This window comes from Enhydra lutris, unplaced genomic scaffold (genome assembly GCF_002288905.1).
Source record: "Enhydra lutris kenyoni isolate GAN:26980312 unplaced genomic scaffold, ASM228890v2 scaffoldscaffold58, whole genome shotgun sequence".
Lineage (NCBI taxonomy): Eukaryota > Metazoa > Chordata > Mammalia > Carnivora > Mustelidae > Enhydra > Enhydra lutris.
The window spans coordinates 15,331,719-15,355,445 of record NW_019154142.1 but is presented as its reverse complement, the minus strand read 5'-3'; the positions used below and the strand labels follow the sequence as shown (position 1 = coordinate 15,355,445).

The 23,727-nt window shown below is 36.3% G+C and overlaps 1 protein-coding gene across 5 annotated transcripts in view; it reads right to left on the bottom strand.

Moving 5' to 3' along the window:
- The window catches only part of LOC111158301 (ubiquitin specific peptidase 45), a 67,268-nt gene that overhangs the window by 9,841 nt on the left and 33,700 nt on the right, over positions 1-23,727 (bottom strand). For 2 of the 5 annotated variants that reach the window (XM_022520248.1, XM_022520249.1), the window contains exons 8-14: positions 22,572-22,659; positions 7,670-7,751; positions 5,716-5,807; positions 4,459-4,515; positions 3,982-4,125; positions 1,620-2,289; positions 186-283 (exon numbers count right to left, since the gene is read on the bottom strand). In XM_022520248.1, coding sequence (XP_022375956.1) covers positions 186-283; positions 1,620-2,289; positions 3,982-4,125; positions 4,459-4,515; positions 5,716-5,807; positions 7,670-7,751; positions 22,572-22,659 — 1,231 coding nt within the window. Of the gene's footprint in view, positions 1-185; positions 284-1,619; positions 2,290-3,981; positions 4,126-4,458; positions 4,516-5,715; positions 5,808-7,669; positions 7,752-22,571; positions 22,660-23,727 lie in introns of those variants that run through there. The other 3 variants (XM_022520250.1, XM_022520251.1, XM_022520252.1) reach the window with 2 other exon arrangements.

The window sequence follows — 23,727 nt, the reverse complement described above, 5'->3', positions numbered from 1 at the left end:
ATGAATTAAACAATTTTAATTAGGAAATTCTTGTAAACTATTGTGGCTGAAAAAGCAGTAAATCCCTTATGACAAATTTTTATATTAAACAAGTTACTGTCTAATCCTTGACAGCATTTTACAAGGCGTAGGGCTCTGTGAAACATATGACAAAATTACTACAGTGCTACTAAAAGGGCTTTTACCTGATGGAATCTTTTAAGATGGAGAATTAGGATGGCTGGAACAGCAGAAATGAGCAATTGTTTCCTGGCATTAGTATAAACTCCTTCTGCTTTCTTTTCTATATAAAATATAATAATTTATTTGTAAAATTCCATTTTATATGTTATATACCATACAACAGAGTTAACATTCATGAAGAAGCATCATATATTTTTAAACATGTTAAAGAAATTAGACTCTGGTGACAAGGGTGCCTCATATACTCCTTTCCAAAACTCCACTGAAATGAAAGCGATTTTTTTAAAAAAGCACATGCTTATGAAGACGAAGAATAGGGGAGGTGACACTTGGCAATGAAAATTTTGGGAGCTAGGAAGCAGATGGACTAAAGCGACTTATGTCAATGCCCTCCAGCCAAAGACCACCAGAAACACACCTGTAGTTGAAAAAATAGGTCATTACTCATTGTAGTGAAAGGAGATCACGAGTCATGGGAACCACAAGGCATTTCAGTAAGAGGTTGTTAGAAAGTACCTGGGGTGGGATTTGAATATGGCCAACAGCATATTTAACTTAGATTAATAGAAACTGGTATTTCTTACTTCTCCCATCTAGACATTTCTTTAATTACTAGTGTATTAAGTATGTCTTTATTCTGATACTTTGACACCTAGGGCCTTGCTGACATTATAAGGAAGGCTTCGGCCAGAACTAGCAAATTCCTAGATACAGTAAATAAAAGTGTGCCTCTCCTATGCAAACCAATCAAAGTGTGCCCTCATCACACTAGTGCCATGTACTATCCAACTAGAGACAGCCCCATTGTCCCAGAGCCCACTGGAATTATTCAAAACTAATCAATCAGTCCCAAATTCATTGATTCCAATTCCATCCCTGGAAACTACAAAAAGGCTCTTGTCCATGTCTGCTCCTCACTCCTTCTGCCTCCTGACCAACTCTGGTGCTTCCCCGTGTGGCCCTGCATGGCATGGCTTAGTGTCCTCCCTCCTCTTCAGAACTGTATGTAACAAACTATCTTTTCAGCAGCAGCTTCTCCTGATCTATGTGCCTCACCACAACTGGTTACAAAGCCTGCATTTTGAAACAACTAGTCACTAAGAAGCGGAGTATTCTCTCCATATCAAGGCTAGAGATGCACTAGGGAAATTTCTTCTGGAAAGATTTCAGAGAGCTAGTCCACCAAAATAAGATTCTGTGGATTTTCACTTTTCAAGGCAGAGATGGGTATTTCCTGTTGACTTCATCAAAAATTTAGAAGTGCAGTCACTATCTTCAGTGCTGAGATACAACATGAAAAAGGTAATTCATGCTTCCAAGCAGCTTAAGTGTAGCGACAAGGGTCTCAGGTTCCTCTACTTCGGATCTATACCCAGTGGTCATTGACTATCAAATACCCCATGAAGACAAAGAAAAACAAAAACCTAAATATTCACCTGCAGAACCGGTTTCCTTTTGGTGCCTCTGTTTCTTCTCAGTACAATTCTCACACAGAAGCTTGTTATTCCCCATTAGTAATTCCATAGATGTAAACTGGTAGAAACAGGACTGAAGCGAGCATTCTTTAGAGGCAGTCACGTAGCTCCGAGAAAGGGTCTGAAAGGCATTTGGGGGGCGAGGAGACAGCACACGCTTCTCCTCCGAAGAGCATACACTCCTTGGAACACTTCGTGGCTTATTTTCTCTATCAAAATCTCTCTCTCCAGTTACAGGGCTGCTCAGACGAAGTTCAGAAATAGCTTCGACCACTCGCTCCTCACCGCCAGGCTCGCGGGTGGGTGGTCCAACGGCCGGCGGCTGCGGAGAGGGGGCGCGTGGCTGCACATGGCAGCCCGGGGGGGACACGAACAGCACAGCCTGCTCGGAAGCACTTTCGGACTCTGAAGCCTCGCTGTCCGCATCAGCGCTGCTCTCAGAAGGGCCGGCCTCCCTCTCACTGCCATCCGTGGCGCTTTCAGTCAGAGCCGACTCGGTATTCGCGGTGCTCGCCGCCGCTGGGGAAGCCCCGTTCATCTCGGGGGGCCCACGTTTCCGGTGCACGACGACAGCCTGATCTTCTCCAGATGACCATTTTCTTACACATTTTCTGCCATGAACTAGTTGATTCTGTAAGTTGACAGTATTTTCAGAGAAAAGAATCTTTTGACCTTACTGAAAATAAATGCAAGTCTTATTTACACGTTCCACAACTCTTGAATAAATGCTTTTTCTAGACCCTCTGACATCCATTTCCTAAATCTACCTAAACTACAATCAATAGAAGATATAATAACAAACAGTTCTAATTTAAAATTAATCTTGATACAAGAAACCCACAAGAGCAGTTACTAATCTGTGGAGAAAGAAGCAAGTCTTTGTAGAACAGAGCTGTGAGGCAGGCTTTTAAGTTACAATCCTTTTTCTGGAGTCCGGCCACTTCAAGAGCAGTCTAACAGAAAAAGCTAAGCCTGATAACATATCAACTTGCCAAGTTATACAAATCATATCACATTTAAAAAAAAGAAGTTTGCTTTTTTAAAAAAATGAAGTACAAATTTAGATTGATTTCTTTAAGTTTTTATGGGATAATTCAACAACCAGCTATGTCCCTAGTGACATAATGGGTCTAGACAATAGTCATGAATGACGTGACATCAAAGATTAGACATCAAACATCATGTGCATCTCCTTGGTGGAAGCATACACTGCCAGTTGAAAGTTTTCTTGCTAAGGGGTGCCTGGGTGTCTCAGCCAGTTGAGCATACGACTCTTGATTTCAGCTCAGGTCATGATGTCAGGGTTCGGAGACTGAGCCCCACATGGGGCTCCACGCTGGGCACGGAGTCTCTCTCTCTCCCTCAAAATAAATGAAATTTTAAACAAATGTTTTCTTGCCAAAAGTCAAATAAATAATAAAACTTGAGCCTAGTTAGGTTTTTAGATTGAACTACCTTAGAGAGGAAATAAAGGGACTAAAGAAACCTATTAACACCATGGAAATGCAATAGCAAAATAAATTACTACTGAATGTGGGAATGTGAGAAATTATAGGGGAAAAAAAAAAGTGACCTGGTTTCTTCAACAAATGCCCTCTGCTGGGAGCATGCTTCTCCCTCTCCCTCTCTCTGTCTCTCATGAATAAATAAATAAAATCTTTAAAAAATAAAAATAAAAGAGATATAAGAGACGGTGATTAAGAGATGGCAATCAACTGCAGTTGATAGATTTTTTTTTACTTTTTAAAGATTTTATTTATTTGACAGAGAGAGACACAGTGAGAGAGGGAACACAAGCAGGGGGAATGGGAGAGGGAGAAGCAGGCTTCCCGCCAAGCAGGGAGCCCGATGCAGGGCTTGATCCCAGGAGCCTGGGATCATGACCTGAGCTGAAGGCAGACGCCGAATGACTGAGCCACGCAGGCGCCCCTATAGATCTTTTTTAGATCCTAAATTCAAGCACACATTAAAAAGCAAAAACAAAAAAGGTATTTATGAGACAACTACAAAAATTTAAATAAGGACTGGATGTTGGCAGTATTAAAAGTTGTTAATATTTTTAGTTAGGATAATGTGCTGTGGTTATGTCTTCAAAAAAGTATCTTTTATATCAGAATTATTTCAAAATAATCTGAGATGGGGAAGGGGAGAATGTGGGACAGCTATAGATAAAATATGATTAGCCATGATCTGATAACTGTGAATCTGAGAAATGGGTACATGGGAATTTATTATACTACCTTCTCTACTTTTGTGTATTTTTGAAACTTTTCTTATTAAAAAGTTTTTTAAAAAGATGTCTCACAAATGCATATAATCTTACCTTATCTTTAGATGAAGACTGGTTCTTGGTGGCTCTGGGTTGAGGAGTATTTTCTATAGTAACAGTGTCACTGTACTGACCATTATCTGTCGCCTGCAAACGTCTACATTTACTCATTCTTCCCAAAAGTACAGGTTTTGAAACCTATATAGATGTCATGTACATAACACAAAACTTCTTTAGGAAATAAATTCTGGATATCATCTACTTTTTAAGATTTCTAGCTCACTTGAAATTAGATAATTTCCTTAACATTAATTCTCAAACTATAATACATAACAGTTTGAAGTCCCTGTGAGTAAGAACTATATCATAATTTATGCATATATACATAAATTCCAGTATCAAATACAGTATATGAACTCCATCATAGTATAAAAAAAAGACTCTCAGATAATGTGATCATATGCTCAACAAATATCTAAGTATATGAGTGAATAAATGCCTTCACAGAAGACTCATTAAGTTTTTCCTTACCCTTTCTTCTATTATAGGAAGTGAAATATCAATAAAAGGATCGTTCACTGAGGAGATCTTAAAAAGAAAACATATTGAGAAATTCAGTTAGAGTTCTAATATAGACAATGGAGTTTTATAAAGTCTTAAAGAAATCAAACTTCCCAGGCAACTTAGAATCTCAAGTTAAAAAACATCCCTGGAATAAACCATGATTTTAATTGGGTAGAGCAGCACATACTGTTAATCAAAACAAGATATCCCAAAACCTAATAAATGCAACCCAGCTGAAATTTATAATATTGCCAATACGACTAACTTAGAATATTCAAAGTAACTTCAAAATAAACTGTGTTTAATAAAACTGATTAACTAAATTATATGCCACAATGTAAATCAAATAGAAACATTAAAAAAAAAAAAAAAGCCAGAGTGCTTGACTGTGTTTTGCAGATTCTTTAGGTGAACTCTGTTTAAAAGGATTCTCTCTAGCTTGTGAGCGAGAAATCAAGTTCTATGTTGAAAATACTAGAAATTTAAGTAATGTCATGTTGACAAATGCTGTGCTTCAACATGACAGGCTAGAAGGAGATGTAACATATAATCCTGATTTTATAAGACTACAGAGGAAAAGAAAGGTACTCCATAATCTGGGACAGAAAAATCTAACAAAAGTTTATACCTATCATACTCCAAGCCATATGCTTTCAGAAATACTTTTACCAAGTAATTAAAAACCTATAAAAAATGTTTATGTGTTTTAAGTTGTTAAAAGTACAGATGGCATTCAAAATAAAAATTATCATTACATTCAAAGGTGATTCTACTTTAAACAAAACTTCAAGTTACATAAATGTAAACTTTAAATAAAATGTGGTAGATTACCCTAAGTTATGTTACTACCTTAAATTATTTCTATTAGAATCATATTTTAGGGCAATGCATAGTTATAGAACATAGTTACTCCCTTCCCATAAGTTTCTCTTTCATTTCAATCCAAACAAGTAGCTAACACATTCCAGCACATTAAAATAGGCTAAAAGAACTTCACAGGCTTGCCGAGAGGAAAAATCTATTTTTAAAAAATTATAAATTAAAAAAATTATTAATTATGTTTCTCCTCTGGGAGTGAAGGAGATATTCTAATGACTTTTGAAAACTACTAGGTAGTCATCTGTCACAAACAAAAAATAAATGCTGATGATTATATGTGAAAGAAAACAAAAAATGATATCACTGTAATCTATTCCATGTTGAAGTGAATTCCAAAGCACCTACATTTGCACATTCTTCACACATGACTGTGCTAGTTAATTCACCAATAAAGATCCGATCTATGAAGTTCATTTTCACACCTTCTCTTCCATATGCTGTAAAAATAATACTTTTTAATGCAAAAAAAGTCAGCCATCAACCTAACAATGTAACATGCTTTTTCTCTGTTGACTTAAAAGAAATCTGAAGATAGATGTCCAGTACTACATTAATAATATACTTCTTTGTACGATGTACATACATCATACTATATAACGTCTTTCTCCTTTATAATTCTGTAGAGAAAATTTGATTACCAGCTACAGTAGAGTCCAAGAAATGATGAACTGTTCTTAAACTTGAGGCAAGAAAAGTAGACCAATAACCATTGTTTATACCATAGCTCAACTGCCCCCATTAAACCCTTTAAAGCCTCTGTGCCTAACGTAGAGGTAGACAGGGGGGGAATGAAAAAGAAGATTATGCTTTTAGGGCTACCGATGCCTAGGTGATAACTATGGAAACAACAGAGTAGTAAAAGACAAGTAAACATAGCATAGTGTAAAGAATTAATTTGGGCAATTAGTAACTCATTTATATATATAATACATACATATATATATAACATTTATATATGTATGTGTGTTTGTGTGTATTCAGTTTAAAATGGTAAAATTATTCTGTTTGGGAAATATTTATAAATCAAAGAAAATTATGCCTGTGATCTGCTTCAAAATAATCATGGGTTAGGAGAACATAGGTAAAACGTAACATGCCATGACTTCAATGTAGTTTAAGAGGGGTGAGGAGTACATGAGGCTCCGTCATACTATTCTCCCTACTTTAATAGAGGTTTAAAACTTTCCACAGTAAATTATGACAAAAAATATATATTAACAAACTTCACTCCTCTTTCAAACTTCAATCCTTTTTGGATCTCTAATTTCAAATTTAATACAGACAACATTGTACTAATACTTTATGATTAATACTTTATGATTAAAAATAGAAAAGATCACACAAAACTGAAGGAAAAGCAAAACTGGGCAGTTATTCTAAACATACAGTAGATGGCACTATCTCAAAACAAACAAAAAAACCAAAGCATACATGAGAATCCACATTTTAAAAAATCTTGAATCCTTCACATGAAACTAATGTAACATTGTGTGTCAATTATAATTTAAAAATATCTTGAACCCTTAACTGTATATAGTTTGGGCATGTACAATCATTTTATGAATTACAGACCTGTAGTATATACATAATGACAAAAAAATAGATAAGAAAATAAATAAAATATAAATAATATTTTGAACACCTTCTAAAAATGATGACTTCATATTACCACTAGTTAATATCTGAAGACAGAATATACAGTTAGGACAAAGCAAATCACTCATATCATTAGATATAAGCCCACACTTAAATATTGATAATTATAAATAATCAGCTTTGATTAGATAATCACTGGTTTTCCTCATACTTTGGCTGAGGAAGAGTCGACACTAAAATAAACAGGTATGCTTGGTTTAGTACTCTCTCCAATAACTGGTTTCCATGCAGGAATCTTTGGAACGCTTAGGCATTTGGCATTTGACTAGTCGAAACTGTATAATAGCCGTAAGTCGACTTATCCAAGCACAGGTCAAATGCAAAATGATACAGTATGATGAAATGGAACTTCCAAGTGAGGCTACTGCTTTCAACAACATTTTACGTCTCCCTTAGGAAACCTAAGTGTCAGTCTGTATATTTGATACTAATTTTAGTTTTTAAAGTTCACATGGACACATCCTAAAATTTTCTTTCTATGACTAACTAGACTATCTTGGCAGCCATGGGAGTAAGAATACTCTCCCTTTAAGGCCACTACTTTATAGAATTAGTTCACATAAATGCTCAGTTCTTTTTCCCCTGAAAAGAAACTTACAATTTTCTTCAGCATAAAGTTTTAACAGTGAGAGAATCAACATACCTTTGACTTTTTTTCTAGTATCCTCATCAGCAGTTTTAGTAGTTGGGTTGTTAAATGCTTTTAGAATGCTAGCTTGTATTCGCTATAAAACAAATAAGAATTTAGTAAGAGTCCATACTTGAATGTATTCTTATAGATTTAGAGTAAGTTCTCCCTCTTTTCCCTCCTCTCCCCCACTCCGCCACTCTGTCCCTAAAATGATGTATCATTTTAATCAGGACAAAAGGTAACACAGAGACCATGTGGAATTTATCTATTGAAGAAAATCTTTCTATATAAGAAGCTATTAAACTAGTCACTATGATCTTCATCTAGATTATTTATATACATACATGAGCAAGTCCAGAACATCAAATAATTTCTATAGCAAGAATACCCCAAATCTTGACTAGTTATCATTTTATTTGAATTCAGTTGTCAATAATGAGTATTAGTATTAAAGTCTTTAGCAGCTCTTAGGAAATGACGAGATTTATATGTTTCCATAGCTCTTACCTATGTTTCAGGAGAGATCCAATATCACAGAAAACTTTTTCAGAATGAAAACGGGATTCCAAGAATAAAGACATTTGAGCTAATAAATTATCATCTTTTATACTAATTATGTCTCTACTTAGTGGATGAATTTAATCTTCTCTAATTCACATTTTTAACAGTGCAGTGAGAGGAAAGCTTGTTAATTATCCTCCAGAAGTTTTTGGTTTTGTTTTTTTTTTTTTTAAGTAAAGTCTTAATCACAGGTTTTCGTATGTGAGACCACTGCTTGACCTGTACTTCCTGAAAATGGTACCTAATTCTGTTATTAAAAAAATACTATATCAAAGAAAAATGAACCTCAAACTGCAGACTTGCCAGAGAATAATAAAAGTACCACATATCAGAAGCCGGATACTTTGCACTGTTCAGAAGAAAACTCACAGCCTTAAATATTTAAAACAATTAAAAAGAATAAAAACAAATGAATTAAACAGCCGAGTCATAAATTCAGGAAAAGGATATCAAAGCTGAATGAAAGTAAATAACAAAACAAAAGAATTAATGAAAATAAAAGTATGTAAACTGAAGAGATTAATAAATGAATCAAAAGCTGATTCTTTGGGTGAAGGATAAATAAACCTACTAGCCAATCTTTTTTTTTTTTTTAATTTTTTTTTAAAGACTTTCTTTACTTGACAGAGAGAGAGAGATCACAAGTAGGCAGAAAGGCAGGGGGAAGAGCACGCTCTCTGCTTAGCAGAGATCCCAGGACACGGGGCTCGATGCCAGGATGCAGGGGCTCGATCCCAGGACGCGGGGGCTCGATCCCAGGACACGGGGGCTCAATCCCAGGACGCAGGGGCTCGATCCCAGGACCTGAGATCATGACCTGAGCCGAAGGCAAAGGCTTAACCCACTAAGCCACCCAGGCGCCCCATCTACTAGACAATCTTTTTTTTTTTTTTTTAAGATTTTACTTATTTATTTGACAGAGAACACAAGTAGGCAGAGAGATAGATGGGGGTGGGGGGAAGCAGGCGCCCTGCTGAACAGAGAGCCTGATGCGAGCTCGATTCCAAGACCCTGAGATCATGACCTGAGCCGAAGGCAGAGGCTAAACCCACTGAGCCACCCAGGTGCCCCCTACTAGCCAATCTTAATCAAAGTAAGAATGAAAAGCGTTAACATCAACCTAAGAAAAAGGAAACCGCTAACAAAATTAAAGATATTTCAAGTAATCATGAGAGACTACTTTGCTCCACTCTCATGTAATTACGTTTGAAAATTCAGAAAAAATTAGATAATTCTCTAGGAAATGAGTCCCAGAAGAGACGGAGTACCTTCCAGCTTTCATGGGGTAGGTGAATGAGCAGAGAGAGAAGAATGGTGTTACACAGTACTCCTTACAAAAAGATCCAAGCCCTAATGATTTCACAGAGGAATGCCACTAAACATATGTTTCAGAGCATAAAAAAGAGAAACCTCCAAATTATTTCCATGAAGCATAATATTGCTACTAAAGCTGACAGAGAATATATACAACACACGCCAACATCACGTATGAAAAAAGCTCTAAGTAAAATACAGAAGCACATTAAAAGAATAATATAGTATCATTAAGACTTTTGTTCTAGTAATGCAGGGATATTAGGAAATCTATTCATACAAGCCATCATATTAACAGATGTAAGAAGAAAAACATTATAAGATTAAATCCCTTCATTTATTACTATTATTTAGCACTGTATTGATGTTCTAGTCAATGCATTTGATAGAAAAATAAATCTCAGAGGTATAAAAATTTTAAGGGAGATAAGATTATTTGCAGATGACATGATTTTTTATTTGGAAAAGCCAAAAGAACAAACTGAAATGAAAAACTAAATAATGGGGCGCCTGGGTGGCTCAGTGGGTTAGGCCGCTGCCTTCGGCTCGGGTCATGATCTCAGGGTCCTGGGATGGAGTCCCGCATCGGGCTCTCTGCTCAGCAGGGAGCCTGCTTCCCTCTCTCTCTCTGCCTGCCTCTCTGTCTGCTTGTGATCTCTGTCTGTCAAATAAATAAATAAAATCTTTAAAAAAAAAAAAAAAAGAAAAAGAAAAACTAAATAATAAAAGAATTTAATATGGGGTATGTAAATATAATGAAGTCAATAGCCTTCACACACACAAACAAAAACCAGTTAGAAGCAATGGAAGAAAATGCCCCATTTATAATAACTAAAAAGATAAAATAATGAATAAACTTAAAGAATGTATAAGACCTAAAGGAGGAAAACTTACAAACACTACTGAAAGACACAAAAGAAAACCTGATCAAATGGAAAGACACACCATGTTCTTTGACAGGTCCTAAATAAACCTTTCATTTTTGTCCCCTAAATGTGTTCATTTAACATAATTCCAGTAAAAATAGCAATAGTTTTTTTTTTAATGTGAGAGATTGAAGGGAGAGATTAGTTCTAAATTAGATATGGAGAAATAAATAATAGCAATGAAAAAAATCAGTGTGGGAGAGGAAATATACTGACAGACATTGGTCCCACTAGATTTGATTTTTAATGCATTGAAATACATTAAAGGGGCGCCTGGGTGGCTCAGTGGGTTAAGCCGCTGCCTTCGGCTCAGGTCATGATCTCAGGGACCTGGGATTGAGTCCCGCATCGGGTTCTCTGCTCGGCAGAGATCCTGCTTCCCTCTCTCTCTCTCTGCCTGCCTCTCCATCTACTTGTGATCTCTCTCTGCCAAATAAATAAAATCTTTAAAAAAAAAAAAAAAAAGAAAGAAAGAAATACATTAAAAAATGGGCAGAGGACCTGCACAGACATTTTTCCAATGAAGACATACAAATGGTAGACAGCAAAAAAAGATGTTCAGCATCACTAGTCATCAGGGAAATACAAATCAAACCTGCCATGAGATATCACCTCACGCCCATCAGAATGACTAGTATCAAAAAGACAAGAAATCACAAGTGTTGGTGAGGATGTGGAGAAAAAGGAACCCTTGCACACTGTTGGTGGGAATGTAAGTTTGGTGCAGCTACTGTAGAAAACAGTATGGAGATACCTCAAAAAATTAAAAATAGAAATACCATATGATCCAGTAGTTCCACTAGTGGGTATTTTTTTTTTTTAAGATTTATTAATTTACTTACTTGAGAGAGAGAGAAAGAGAGCACCAGCAGGGAGGAGAGAGAGAAGTAGGCTCCCCATGAGCAGGAAGCCCAATGTAGGACTTCATCCCAGGGCCCTGGGATCATGACCTGAGCCAAAGGTAGATGCTCAACTGACTGAGCCACCCAAGTGCCCCTCACTAGTGGGTATTTACCCAAAGAAAACAAAAACACTAATTTGAAAAGATATATGCACCCCTATGTTTACTGTAGTGTTACTTATAATAGACAAGATATGGAAGCAACCACGTGTCCATCAATAGATGAATGAATAAAGAAAATTTTCTAATGGAATACACACACAATGCAATAATTACTTGGACATAAAAAAGAATGAGACCTTGCCATTTGTAAAAACATGAAGGGACCTGAAGGATATTATGCTAAGTGAAATAAGTCAGAGAAAGACAAACACCATGAGTTCACTTATATGTGTAATCTGATACAGCCACTCTGGAAAAAAGTATGAGGTTCCTCAAGAAGTTAAAAATACAGCTATCCTACAACCCAGTAATTGCACTACTGGGTATATACCCCAAAGATACAGATGTAGTGAAAAGAAGGGACACATGCATCCCAATATTCATAGCAGCAATGTCCACAACAGCCAAACTGTGGAAGGAGCCAAGATGTCCTTCGACAGATGAATGGATAAAGAAGATGTGGTTCATATATACAATGGAATATTACTCAGCCATCAGAAAGGATGAATACCTACCATTTACATCAACATGGATGGAACTGGAGGGTACTGTGCTAAGTGAAATAAGTCAATCAGAGAAAGACAATTAAATGGTTTCACTCATATATGGAATATAAGAAACAGCGCAGAGGCAAGGGAAGCAAGGGCAAAAATGAACTATTGGGACTTCATCAAGATCAAAAACTTCTGCACAGCAAAGGAAACAGTTAACAAAATCAAAAGACAACTGACAGAATGGGAGAAGATACTTGCAAACAACATATCTGATAAAGGGCTAGTATCCAAAATCTATAAAGAACTTATCAAACTCAACACCCAAAGAACAAATAATCCAATCAAGAAATGGGCAGAGGACATGAACAGACATTACTGCAAAGAAGACATCCAGATGGCCAACAGACACATGAAAAAGTGCTCCATATCACTTAGCATCAGGGAAATACAAATCAAAACCACAATGAGATACCACCTCACACCAGTCAGAATGGCTAAAATTAACAAGGCAGGAAATGACAGAGGCTGGCGAGGATGCGGAGAAAGGGGAACCCTCCTACACTGTTGGTGGGAATAGAAGCTGGTGCAACCACTCTGGAAAGCAGCATGGAGGTTCCTCAAATAATTAAAAATAGAGCTACCCTATGACCTGGCAATTGCACTACTGGGTATATACCCCAAAGATGTAGTGAAAAGAAGGGCCATATGCACCCCAATGTTCAAAGCAGCAGTGTCCACAATAGCCAAACTGTGGAAAGAGCCAAGATGCCCTTCAACAGACGAATGGATAAAGAAGATGTGGTCCATATACACAATGGAACATCACTCAGCCATCAGAAATGATAAATACCCAACTTTTGCATCAACATGGATGGGACTGGAGGAGATTATACTGAGTGAAATAAGTCAAACAGAAAGAGTCAATTATCACATAGTTTCACTTAATTGTGGAGCATAAGGAATAACAAGAACACTGAGGGAAGGAGAGGAGAAGTGAGTTGGGGGAAATTGGAGGGGGAGACGAACCATGAGAAACTGTGGACTCCAAGAAACAAACTGAGGGTTTTAGAAAGAAGGGGAGTGGGGGGATGGGTCAGCCTGGTGATGGGTATTAAGGAGGGCACATATTGCATGGAGCACTGGGTGTTATACATAAACAATGAATCTTGGAACACTACATCAAAAACTAATGAGGTACTGTATGGTGACTAACATAATAAAAAATAGAAAAATAATTTAAAAAAAGAGGCAAGAGAATTCCCAGGAGCATAGTTAGTGGGAATTCCAGAACAATGCCTGTAGATCAAATGTGGGAGGCAACCAACCCAAACCGAAGCAGTGAGAGCAGGAGACAGACAGACTGTCACCACCAAGATCCCCCTGCTCCTGTACCATGTTTTAAATCTGAGAACAGAATATATGGGGAATGAGCTGCTAATGTCCTTATTCTCCTCCCCTAGCTCTGCTGTGGATCAGCAGAGGATACACATTACCTAACCCAAAGTTGTTCTGCTCTGACCTGTTCCTGAGAGCAAGGAGATGGGTCATAATGAACTCAGAAGTAGAAGACACAGAGCAGCCTTTAACCTTTTTGGACCAGAGAGCTAGCCACCTGGTCTGTCTGTGGCTTTGACTTTGACAAGCGTGGCTCAGGACACATTCATGATCTTGCCCACTGACTTCCCCAGAAAGAACGCTTAGAAATTCTGAGACACCAAAGCCAGACAATGTTCTAGAGATTCTCTCAGTCCCTCTTTTTCTGGGATCCTTCATCCGATAATGGGAATAGGTTTGCACTTAGTAACCAGTTATGTAAAACTAAACAATCTACAGCTTAAGCATACACAGGTCGCTCTCAAAACTATAAGAAAATGAAATGATTACTGTAAAAGTAAAAAAAAAAAAAAAAAATCAGGGCACATGGGTGGCTCAGTGGGTTAAGTCTCTGCCTTCGGCTTGGGTTATGATCTCAGGGTCCTGGGATCGAGCCCCACGTCTGGCTCTCTGCTCACAGGGAGCCTGCTTCCTCCTTTCTCTCTGCCTGCCTCTCTGCCTACTTGTGAGCTCCGTCTGTCAAATAAATAAATAAACTCTTAAAAAAAAAATCATCTCCTCTGATGAAGAAGACATGTTTGAAAAGAAAGAACAGGTGGCTTCTATGGCACTAAAAACATTCTATTTTTTTAAACTTTGGGTGTGATGGTGAGGAGGGTTTCTAGTGGAAAACGACTTTTCCTTATGTTTTAAACTGTGTAAATATATATGTGTATATATATGTATACATATATATACACACACACACATTCTTCTGTACGTAGGATAGATTTCATGGTAAGTTTTTAATACCTTCCCCCAATAATTGTGAAACTGAGTTTCATTTATTAACTGGCCTACAATCAGCACATTATATTTCCTAGAACTGCTGACTATTCTCTTCAAGTATATTTTGAAAGTTGATTCAAGATTCAAAAACATAAATATATACAAAGTAGGGTACAAAAGTAAACAGTGATCCGTGCCATGTCATACTATCTTGAAATATATGTGAAGAAAATCAAAATTATAAAATATGTCCCCAAAGCCATTAAACATTGAAATAATCTCCAATTCAGATGCAATAAATTTGAAAATTGATGTAATTCAGATACTGAGCTAAAGTTGACTTTTACACCTTCAAAACATTATTTACTGAATCAAAATAAACAAATTAGAATGAATTGCATGCAGGAAAATGGACTTAAAGATTCCAGTAAATGCCATATTCACCTGTAAATACTTAGTATCACTGTAAAAAGCCTCTCCAGCTAGCAAAGATAAAGAACTCTAAACTGAGTTATAAGTCTATAAATATATTTTATAATTTGAATATTTTACCTATTCAAAAGTGACTTTCAATATGATTTAAGGAGTCTTTGACATTTTCTGAAATGTAAGCTATAATGTCAAACTCTTAAAAATAAAAACAATGGAGTTGTTTAAATTATTAACTTCTAAACTATTAGACATTTGCTTTTTTATTGTATCTTAGCCACAGATTTATATTCTCTAAACTGTTAAAGGAGTTAATTAATAGGTAATTCATCAAGTTGAATAGAATAAATGAATTTAGGTCCAGCTACAGCCTCTTATTGTTGAGAGTCATGCTTTGAACCATTTAAGTTAAAAAAAAAAAGGGGGGGGGGGGGGAGAGAGAGAGAGAGAGAGAGAGAGAGAGAGCGAGCGAGCGCGAGAGACAGACTTTGGCCAGGGAGCTGCTAACAACTGCAGCACATTAATCAATTAGCAGGGTCAAGGTTCAACTATTTTAAATCTCCACCATAAACTTCTTTCAATAAGAATGCATAACACTCATGGCTGAAAAGTTAAGTGAAACAGTCTGCCTTGACAATAATCCTAACCAATAATGTATCAGTGATAGATCTTTGGAAATAAAAATGTAGTATCACCAATTTGGTGATAGCTCAAATTAAAAGCAAGACAGTGAAGAAGCACATACCTTGTAAGTTGAAAAGGCTGCCTGTAAAAGAATTTCTTATAGTAAATTTGATTTTACTTTGTCCATGAGAAATTTACAATTTTTGCACAAATGCTCCCTTTAGCACTCTACTGGCAGGAGTGTGGTTTTGTTCACAACTTTACAGCCATAAGGAAAAAACTTTAATGAAACATTACGAAAGGTCAGTAGTTGTTCATCATTACTACAAGACTCTGGTGGCAGACATCACGCTGGAGCCTTTCTTCAATCAAAACACACACGGCAGTGACAAACTACAGCAACGGCACGACTGCCAGCTGTGGTGTTCCCAGGCCAAACAATGCAGCTCCTGCTCGGGGACTCACTGTAACTGACCGCATGCCTGTCCTTGCTTACAAGAGTGAATAAATCCACAGATCTGACATTTTAATTTTGCCACACCATCTAAACCCTCAAACAAAGGAATGAGAGCTTACAAAAAGCCAGGTTTCCCACTGTACTGCCTGAGTTTTTAAGATATTGTGAATCCTAATGCACAAAACAAATAATTTAATTAATTCAATTCAATTTAATTGTGACAAAGAATGCCATCAAGTAACAGAAGTAAGATAGGGGAAAATGATAGGGATAGATTTTATAGTTTTATTTTAATACTGACAAAGAAAAACAATGTAGAGGTAATTTTTAATTCCATTTACAATGATACAGGACCATGTAGTAAACATATTCTTACAAATCATACCAGAAAAACAATCATCTAGAAATTGATAGTCTGAATTAATCTTAAACTCCTATATTGTCTGTAGGCTCAGAAGCATCAATATGCATTTATCATTTAAGATACAAGTCTCTGGGGCGCCTAGGTGGCTCAGTGGGTTAAAGCCTCTGCCTTCGGCTCAGGTCATGATCTCAGGGTCCTCGGATCTAGACCCGCATCGGGCTCTCTGCTCAGCAGGGAGCCTGCTTCCTCCTCTCTCTCTGCCTGCCTCTCTGCTTACTTGTGATCTCTGTCTGTCAAATAAATAAATAAACAAAATCTTAAAAAAAAAAAAAAAAAAGATACAAGTCTCTGTATTTCTCCCCCGCCTTGTTGCATTGTACTGACTCCCTCAACAAGAATATCAATATGCCAAAGTTACTGAATCAGATTTAATACTATATCAAATAGTGAAATAATTATGGTTAACTTTTTAAAATTTTATTTTATTTTTTCCATGTTCCAAGGTATCATTGTTTATGCACCACATGGTTAAATGGTTAACTTAAATAGCAAGCTTAAAATTTTTTTATGTTGGTCATTGATGATCAAGCATTAAAACTAAACTTTAATAAGCAGTACTGTATAGAATTAAAAAGTACCATTCATCTGGTAGTCAGAAAGACCTAAGTTTGGGGGCACCTGCGTGGCTCAGTGGGTTAAGCCTCTGCCTTCAGCTCAGGTCACGGTCTCGGGGTCCTGGGATCAAGCCCCGCATTGGGCTCTCTGCTCGGCAGGGAGCCTGCTTCCCTCTCTCTCTGCCTACTTGTGATCTCTCTCTGTCAAATAAATAAATAAAATCTTAAAAAAAAAAAAAAAAGACTTAAGTTTGAATCTCCCATCCTAAATTTCTAAATCAATTTCTAAATCAAAGAAAATATGATCAAATATTTGCTCAGGAGGATTGTGCTAATGTCCTCAAAACTTACCTATAAATCCCTTAATTGATTTTTTAAAATAAATTATAGGTAAAACATGATGTAGTATTATCTTATCAATTTATCAGTTCTTTCAAATTATGACATATTCAAAATAACTGAAAATCCCCAAGAAACTAGATAGTATAACTTATTTAAGAAACTGGTTTTTTGGGGCACCTGGGTGGCTCAGTCTGTTAAACCCTCTGCAGCTTGGGTCATGGTCCTGGGATCGAGCCCCACGTCAGGCTCTCTGCCCAGAAGAGAGCCTGCTTCCCTTCCTTTCTCTCTGCCTGCCTCTCTGCCTACTTGTGATCTCTGTCTGTCAAATAAATAAATAAAATCCTTTAAAGAAAAAAACTGGTTTTTTCCAATTCAAATTCTCCACAGAAATTGTCCATTTAAAGTTAAGCACAGAAAACTTATTCAACAAAGGAGAGCCCAAAAGCAACAATATGAAGGTAGGAAACACAACAGCAGTAAAAATGAGTATTTCTGTAAAAAAAAAAAAAAAAAAAAAAAAAAAATCAGTCAAGGAGCTCACAAAATAAAAGGATATAAAGTATATTATCATATACCTAAAATGTAGGAAAGAGAAGAGTAATGAATGGGCTCAACTTAAATGACCACCAGCTTCACATAAGCTGCTACATGTAGAAGATGTTATATACAAACCTAATGGTAACCACAAATCAAGAACCACTAAAAATATGCCAAGAATAAGGAGAAATAAATTATATCACTAAATATGTCACTAGAGAAACAGATCACTAAAAAACCCCAGCAAACAACGAAAAAGAGAAAGACAAGAAAGGATCACAGAAAATCTTCAGAAACAACTATAGAAGAAGTAATATAATGGCAATATAAATAATTACTTTGAATGTAAATAGACTAATTACTTCAATCAAAAGATATAGGGTGATAGAATGGATTTTAAAAAAAAGACCCATCCATATGCTATCTATAAGAGACTCACTTCAGATCTAAAGTCAGCTGCAGATTGAAGGTGAGGAATGGAGAAACACTTATCACAAAAATGGATGTCAAAAGAAAGCCAGGGCAGCAATACTTATATTGGACAAAACAGACTTTAAAACAGAGTCTAGGGGTGCCTGGGTGGCTCAGTGGGTTAAGCCTCTGCCTTTGACTCAGGTCATGATCTCAGGGTCCTGAGATCAAGACCCACATGGGGCTCTCTGCTCAGCAGGGAGCCTGCTTCCCCCTCTGCATCTCTGCCTACTTGTGATCGATGCCTGTCAAATAAATAAATAAATAAAATCTTAAAAAAAATAATAATAATAAAAATAAAACAGAGTCTAGAATGAGAAACAAAAAAGAACACTATATAATCATAAAGGGGACTATCCAACAAGAAGATATGACAGTTGTAAATATTTATGCAACCACATACATAAAAATTCATAACAAACATAAAGGAACTAATCAATAATAACACAATAAGGGTAGGGGACTTTAACACCCCCACTTATGTAAATGGACAGATTCAACAAAAAATTCAACAAGGAAACAATGGCTTTGGGTGACACACTGGACCAGATGGCCTTAACAGATATATGCAGAACATTCCATCCTAAATCAGCAGCATACACATTCTTTTCAGGTGCACGTGGAACATTCTCCAGAACAGATCATATATTAGGCCACAAAACAAGTAGTAACAAACTCAAAATCAAAGTCATACCATGCATCTTTTCTGACCACAACACTATGAAACTAGAAATTAACCACAAGAAAAATCTATTAAGACCACAAATACATGGAGGTCAGATAACATGCTACTGAACAATGAATGGGCCAACCAGTAAATAAAAGAAGAAATTTTAAAAATACATAGAAACACATAAAAATAAAATCACCACAACCCAAAACTTTTGAGATACAGCAAAAGCAGTTCTAAGAGGGAAGTTTATAGCAATACATGCTTACCTCAAGATGCCAAAAAAGTCTCAAATAAACAACTTAACCTTACAACTAAAGGAGCTAGAAAAAAGAACAATAAATAAAACCTAAAACCAGCGAAATAATAAAGATCAGAGCAGATATAAATGATACAAAAACTAAAAAACAAAAACAAAACCCAGCTCAGTGAAACCAGAAGCTGGTTCTCTGAAAAAATAAAAAAATAAAACATATATCAATAAAAACTGATAAACCTCTAGCCAGACTTCACAAGAAAAAAAGAGAAGGGACTCAGACAAAATTACAAATGAGAGAGAAGAAATAACCAACACCACAAAAATACAAACAATTATATAAGAGTAGTATGTAAAACCATACGTCAACAAATTGGGCAACCTAGAAAAATGGATAAATTCTAGAAACATATAAACTACCAAAAGTGAAAAAGAAAGAAATAGAAAATTTGAACAGATAACCAGCAAAGAAATTGAATCAGTAATCAAACTCCCAACGAACAAAAGTCCAGGACCAGATGGCTTCACATGTAAATTGTACCAAACAACAAAAAAATCCTAAAATCTGTATGGAATCACAAAAGACCCCAAATAGAGCAATCTTAAGAAAGAAAAGCAAAGCTGGAGGCATCACAATTCCAGACTTCAAGTTATATTACAAAGCTGTAGGAGTCAAAACAGTATGGTACTGGCACAAAAACAGACATATGAATCAGTGGAACAGATTAGAAAACCCAGAAATAAACCCACAATTATATGGTCAATTAAACTTTGACAAAACAGGAAAGAATATCCAATCGGAAAAAGACTCTCTTCCACAAATGCTGGTGGGAAAACTGGACAGCTACCTGCAAAAGAATGAAACTGGACCAGACACAAAAGTAAACTCAAAATGGATTCAAGACCTAAATGTAAAACCTGAAACCATAAAAATCCTAGAAGAGAATACAGATGGTAACAACTTCGACACCGGCTGTAGCAACTTCTTTCTAAGTATGTCTCCTGAGGTAGGAGAAACAAAAGCAAACATAAACTATTGGGGGACTACATCAAAATAGAAAACCTCTTTCACAGCAAAGGAAACAATCCATAAAACTAAAAGGCAAGAAACAGAAGATATTTGCAAATGACAAATCCAATAAAGGGGTAGTATCCAAAATACATAAAGAACTGATACAACTCAACACCTAAAAAACAAGTAATCCAATTACCAAATGGGCAGGAGACATGAAGAGACACTTCTCCAAAGAAGACACACACATTGCCAATAGACACATGAAAAGATGCTCATGATCACTCATCACCAGAAAAATGCAAATCAAAACTACAAGAAGATCACCTCACACCTCTCAGAATGACGAAAATAAAAAACACAAGAAACATCAGCTGTTGGTGAGGATGTAGAAAAAAAAGGAACCACGCCCCCCTCCCCCGCCCCCCCGCACCGTTGGAAATGCGCACTGGTGCGGCCATTGTGGAAAATAGTTGAAGGTTCTTCAAAAAGTTAAAAATAGAACTACCCTGTGATAAAGCAATGGCACTAATGGGTATTTACCCAAAGAATATAAAAACACTAATTCAAAGGGATGCATGCACCCCAATGTTTACTATAGCATCATTTGCAATAGTCCAATTATAGAAGCAGCCCAAGAGTCCACTGACTGATGAATAGATAAAGAAGATGTAATATATGTATCTGTGTCTATACATGCAGTAGAATATTATTCAGCCATAAAAAAGAATGAAATCTTGACATTTGCAATAACATAGATGGAACTAGAGAGTATAATGCCAAGAGAAATAAGAGTCGGAGAAAGACATATATCATATGATTTTACTTATATGTGAATTTAAGAAACAAAATGAATGAGTAAAGGGCCAGGGGGAGGGGGAGGGGAGACAGAGAGGGAGAGATAGAGAGAGACAAACCAGGAAGCAGACTCTTAACTCTAGAGAACCAAACTGATGGTTACCAGAAGGGAGGTGGCAGGGGGATGGGTGAAATAGGTGATGGGGATAAAGGAGTGCACCTGTGATGAGCACCAGGTGATGTATGGAAGTGCTGACTCACTATATTGTATACTTGAAACTAATATAACACTATGTTAACTAACTGGAATTAATATAAAAACTTAAAATATATATTATATATATATATAAAATGTATATGTAAAACTTAAAAAGAGAGTGACACCTTCAAAAGTTGAATTCAACTAATTTAATATGAAAGTCAATAGACAATTAAGAACAGGATTGTAATAAACATTGTTTGGTAGCAGGAGAGAATGATTAACTCATTCTTCAAGATAATTTATAAGAAAATATCAGAACCCTAACTCTCTCTTCACTGGAAGCTAGAATACTGCAGTATTACCATTGAAGGTGGGATTTAAAAAAAAAAGAGAGAGAGAAAGGTCCACCTTACCTAGTAACATGGTAAAGGCTACCACAAGCATATGAGTACTTCATTTTTAAATGGTTGCTTTACCACATGTTAATATAGATTAAGAAGTATATTTATCTTGAATGGAAAATGGGATTTGACCTTTTAAGACAATTATGATTGACAGGGCCTGTCTGCAGTGTTCGGTTGAGAATGATTCTGAGGTTAAATCCAGACTCAGCAGAACTGTTATGAAGGATTATTAATGTCCGCTCTGAGTGAAAAAGGGAAAATAAGGAGGATATGTACTATGTACTTGACATCTTTGATATCTTGCATTTTCTCTGAAAAATTGCATGCCTTTTGCAGGACTCTACCAAAAAATGATGAATATCACTCATTTAATATTAAAGTCAACTATGACCCAATTGATTAAGGGACAGGATTACAAGGAACACTGGGGAAATCTATCCAGGCCATGAGCCATTCCTTCTTTTCTCAGAAACATTCCCTGATCCAGTAGGCTGGGATCCTCCTTCCCTTGTTACAAGCGACTGATCCCTGAGTGGATCCTAATCCAACGCGGGGTAACAAAGTTTCTCACTTGGGAATTCAGAATTGGGGCTTCATAAGCAGCCAGTTTTGTTTTAATACATGTGGAAATGCAACATCTGCACAATATGCAGATTTAGCGTTCAGAGAGAGCAGCACAGCGACAGCTCCGTCTGAGGGGAGAGGAAGAAAGAGAATCTACAGAGCCAGAGAACCCAGGGAAGTTAGGAGAATATTCTCTGGATTCCTGAGAACCTTCCTGTCCCTAGAGTCTTAGATTCTCTTTTCTTTAAGCCAGCTTGAATTGATATTTTTATTTATAGTCAAATGGTATTAACTAATAAAGGATAATAGGGCTGCAAAAGGGTAAGAGAAAACATTCTCTTAGAAGAGGCAAAAAAATATATAAAGGAATAAATAGAAAGAAAAATCAAATTACTTCTTAGCCTACATTAAAATGATGGTAAAAACTAATTCCTTCAGTTTTGTACCCTCTTCTTAAAGAGTATATGTGATAAACTTAACAAAACCTGACCTTTGTTTCTTCTGTCCTCACTGCATCCAGCAGATAATGCAGAAGCTCCTGACTGTCCTGTTGCTGGAAACTTTTAAATCGAGGGGCCCTGTGATTTAAAAACAAAACAGGAAAGAAAAAAAGATCATTTCATCAACAATATATTACTATCATCTAAAATCATTTTTAAATAGCATCTAGTCAAAGATTCAATGTAGTCCTTTTTCTACTAAGTAAAAAGACCAGATATGGTCACTGTTTCAATTAGGATGAGATCTTAAGTACACAGAGAATAATATGGCTACCATTTATCAAGCAACTACTACATGCATGCACAGTACATATGTGAAGCTTTACATCTGACAAGTCATCAAATCCTCAAACAAGTTCAGAATGCACTATTTTCTCCGGCTTATATAAGAGGGTTTAGAGGGATTATTTACAGAATTTGCAAGGTCACACAGCAAACAAGCAAACAAAAAGTATTCAAACCCAAGCCACTGTGATCTATTATCTTCCCACCCTGAATAACCAAAAGAAAAACAAGAGGTTAATTATATTAAAATAAAGAACTACAATCTGGTATCTCTACGAATTTATTTATTTTAAGGATTTGACCAATTAGATTTCCTTATATTAATCAAAGGATCAGGTGCTGTTCATGGAGACTTCAAGAGAGCAAATATTTAGGTGATTTCAGTAACCTTAAAAAGTAGTATTTTCTGCAATAAACTCCAGTACCAAAATAAGCATTTTGCCTTAAATAAAAATAAGTACTAAATTTAGATAGTGCTTGAAGATGAAGAAAGAATTCTGTCTAAATAATATAAAAGAGTAAGAATATGTTGTGGTAGTACGAGTTTACAATGGTCTCATTAGGATATGTGTAACATATCTCATTTGACATGCACAGCAGTGCTGTTAAGAAATTCATAGTTAATATGAATTGTTTTACATTTGAGAAAACTGAAGAACAAGCTAAGTGCCACTGACCTAAATCCAGATCTTTTGGTTCTTAAGTCCCATACTTTAAGCATTATTCCTCATCTCATAATAAACATTCACGCCAGTAATGCACTACCGTGAGTCCCTGGTACTAAAAAGCTATCTGAAATAGTAGTGAATCTAGCCTCTAACAGGAGCCATAATTCCAGTTACTCACTCTTGTTAAGAAGTA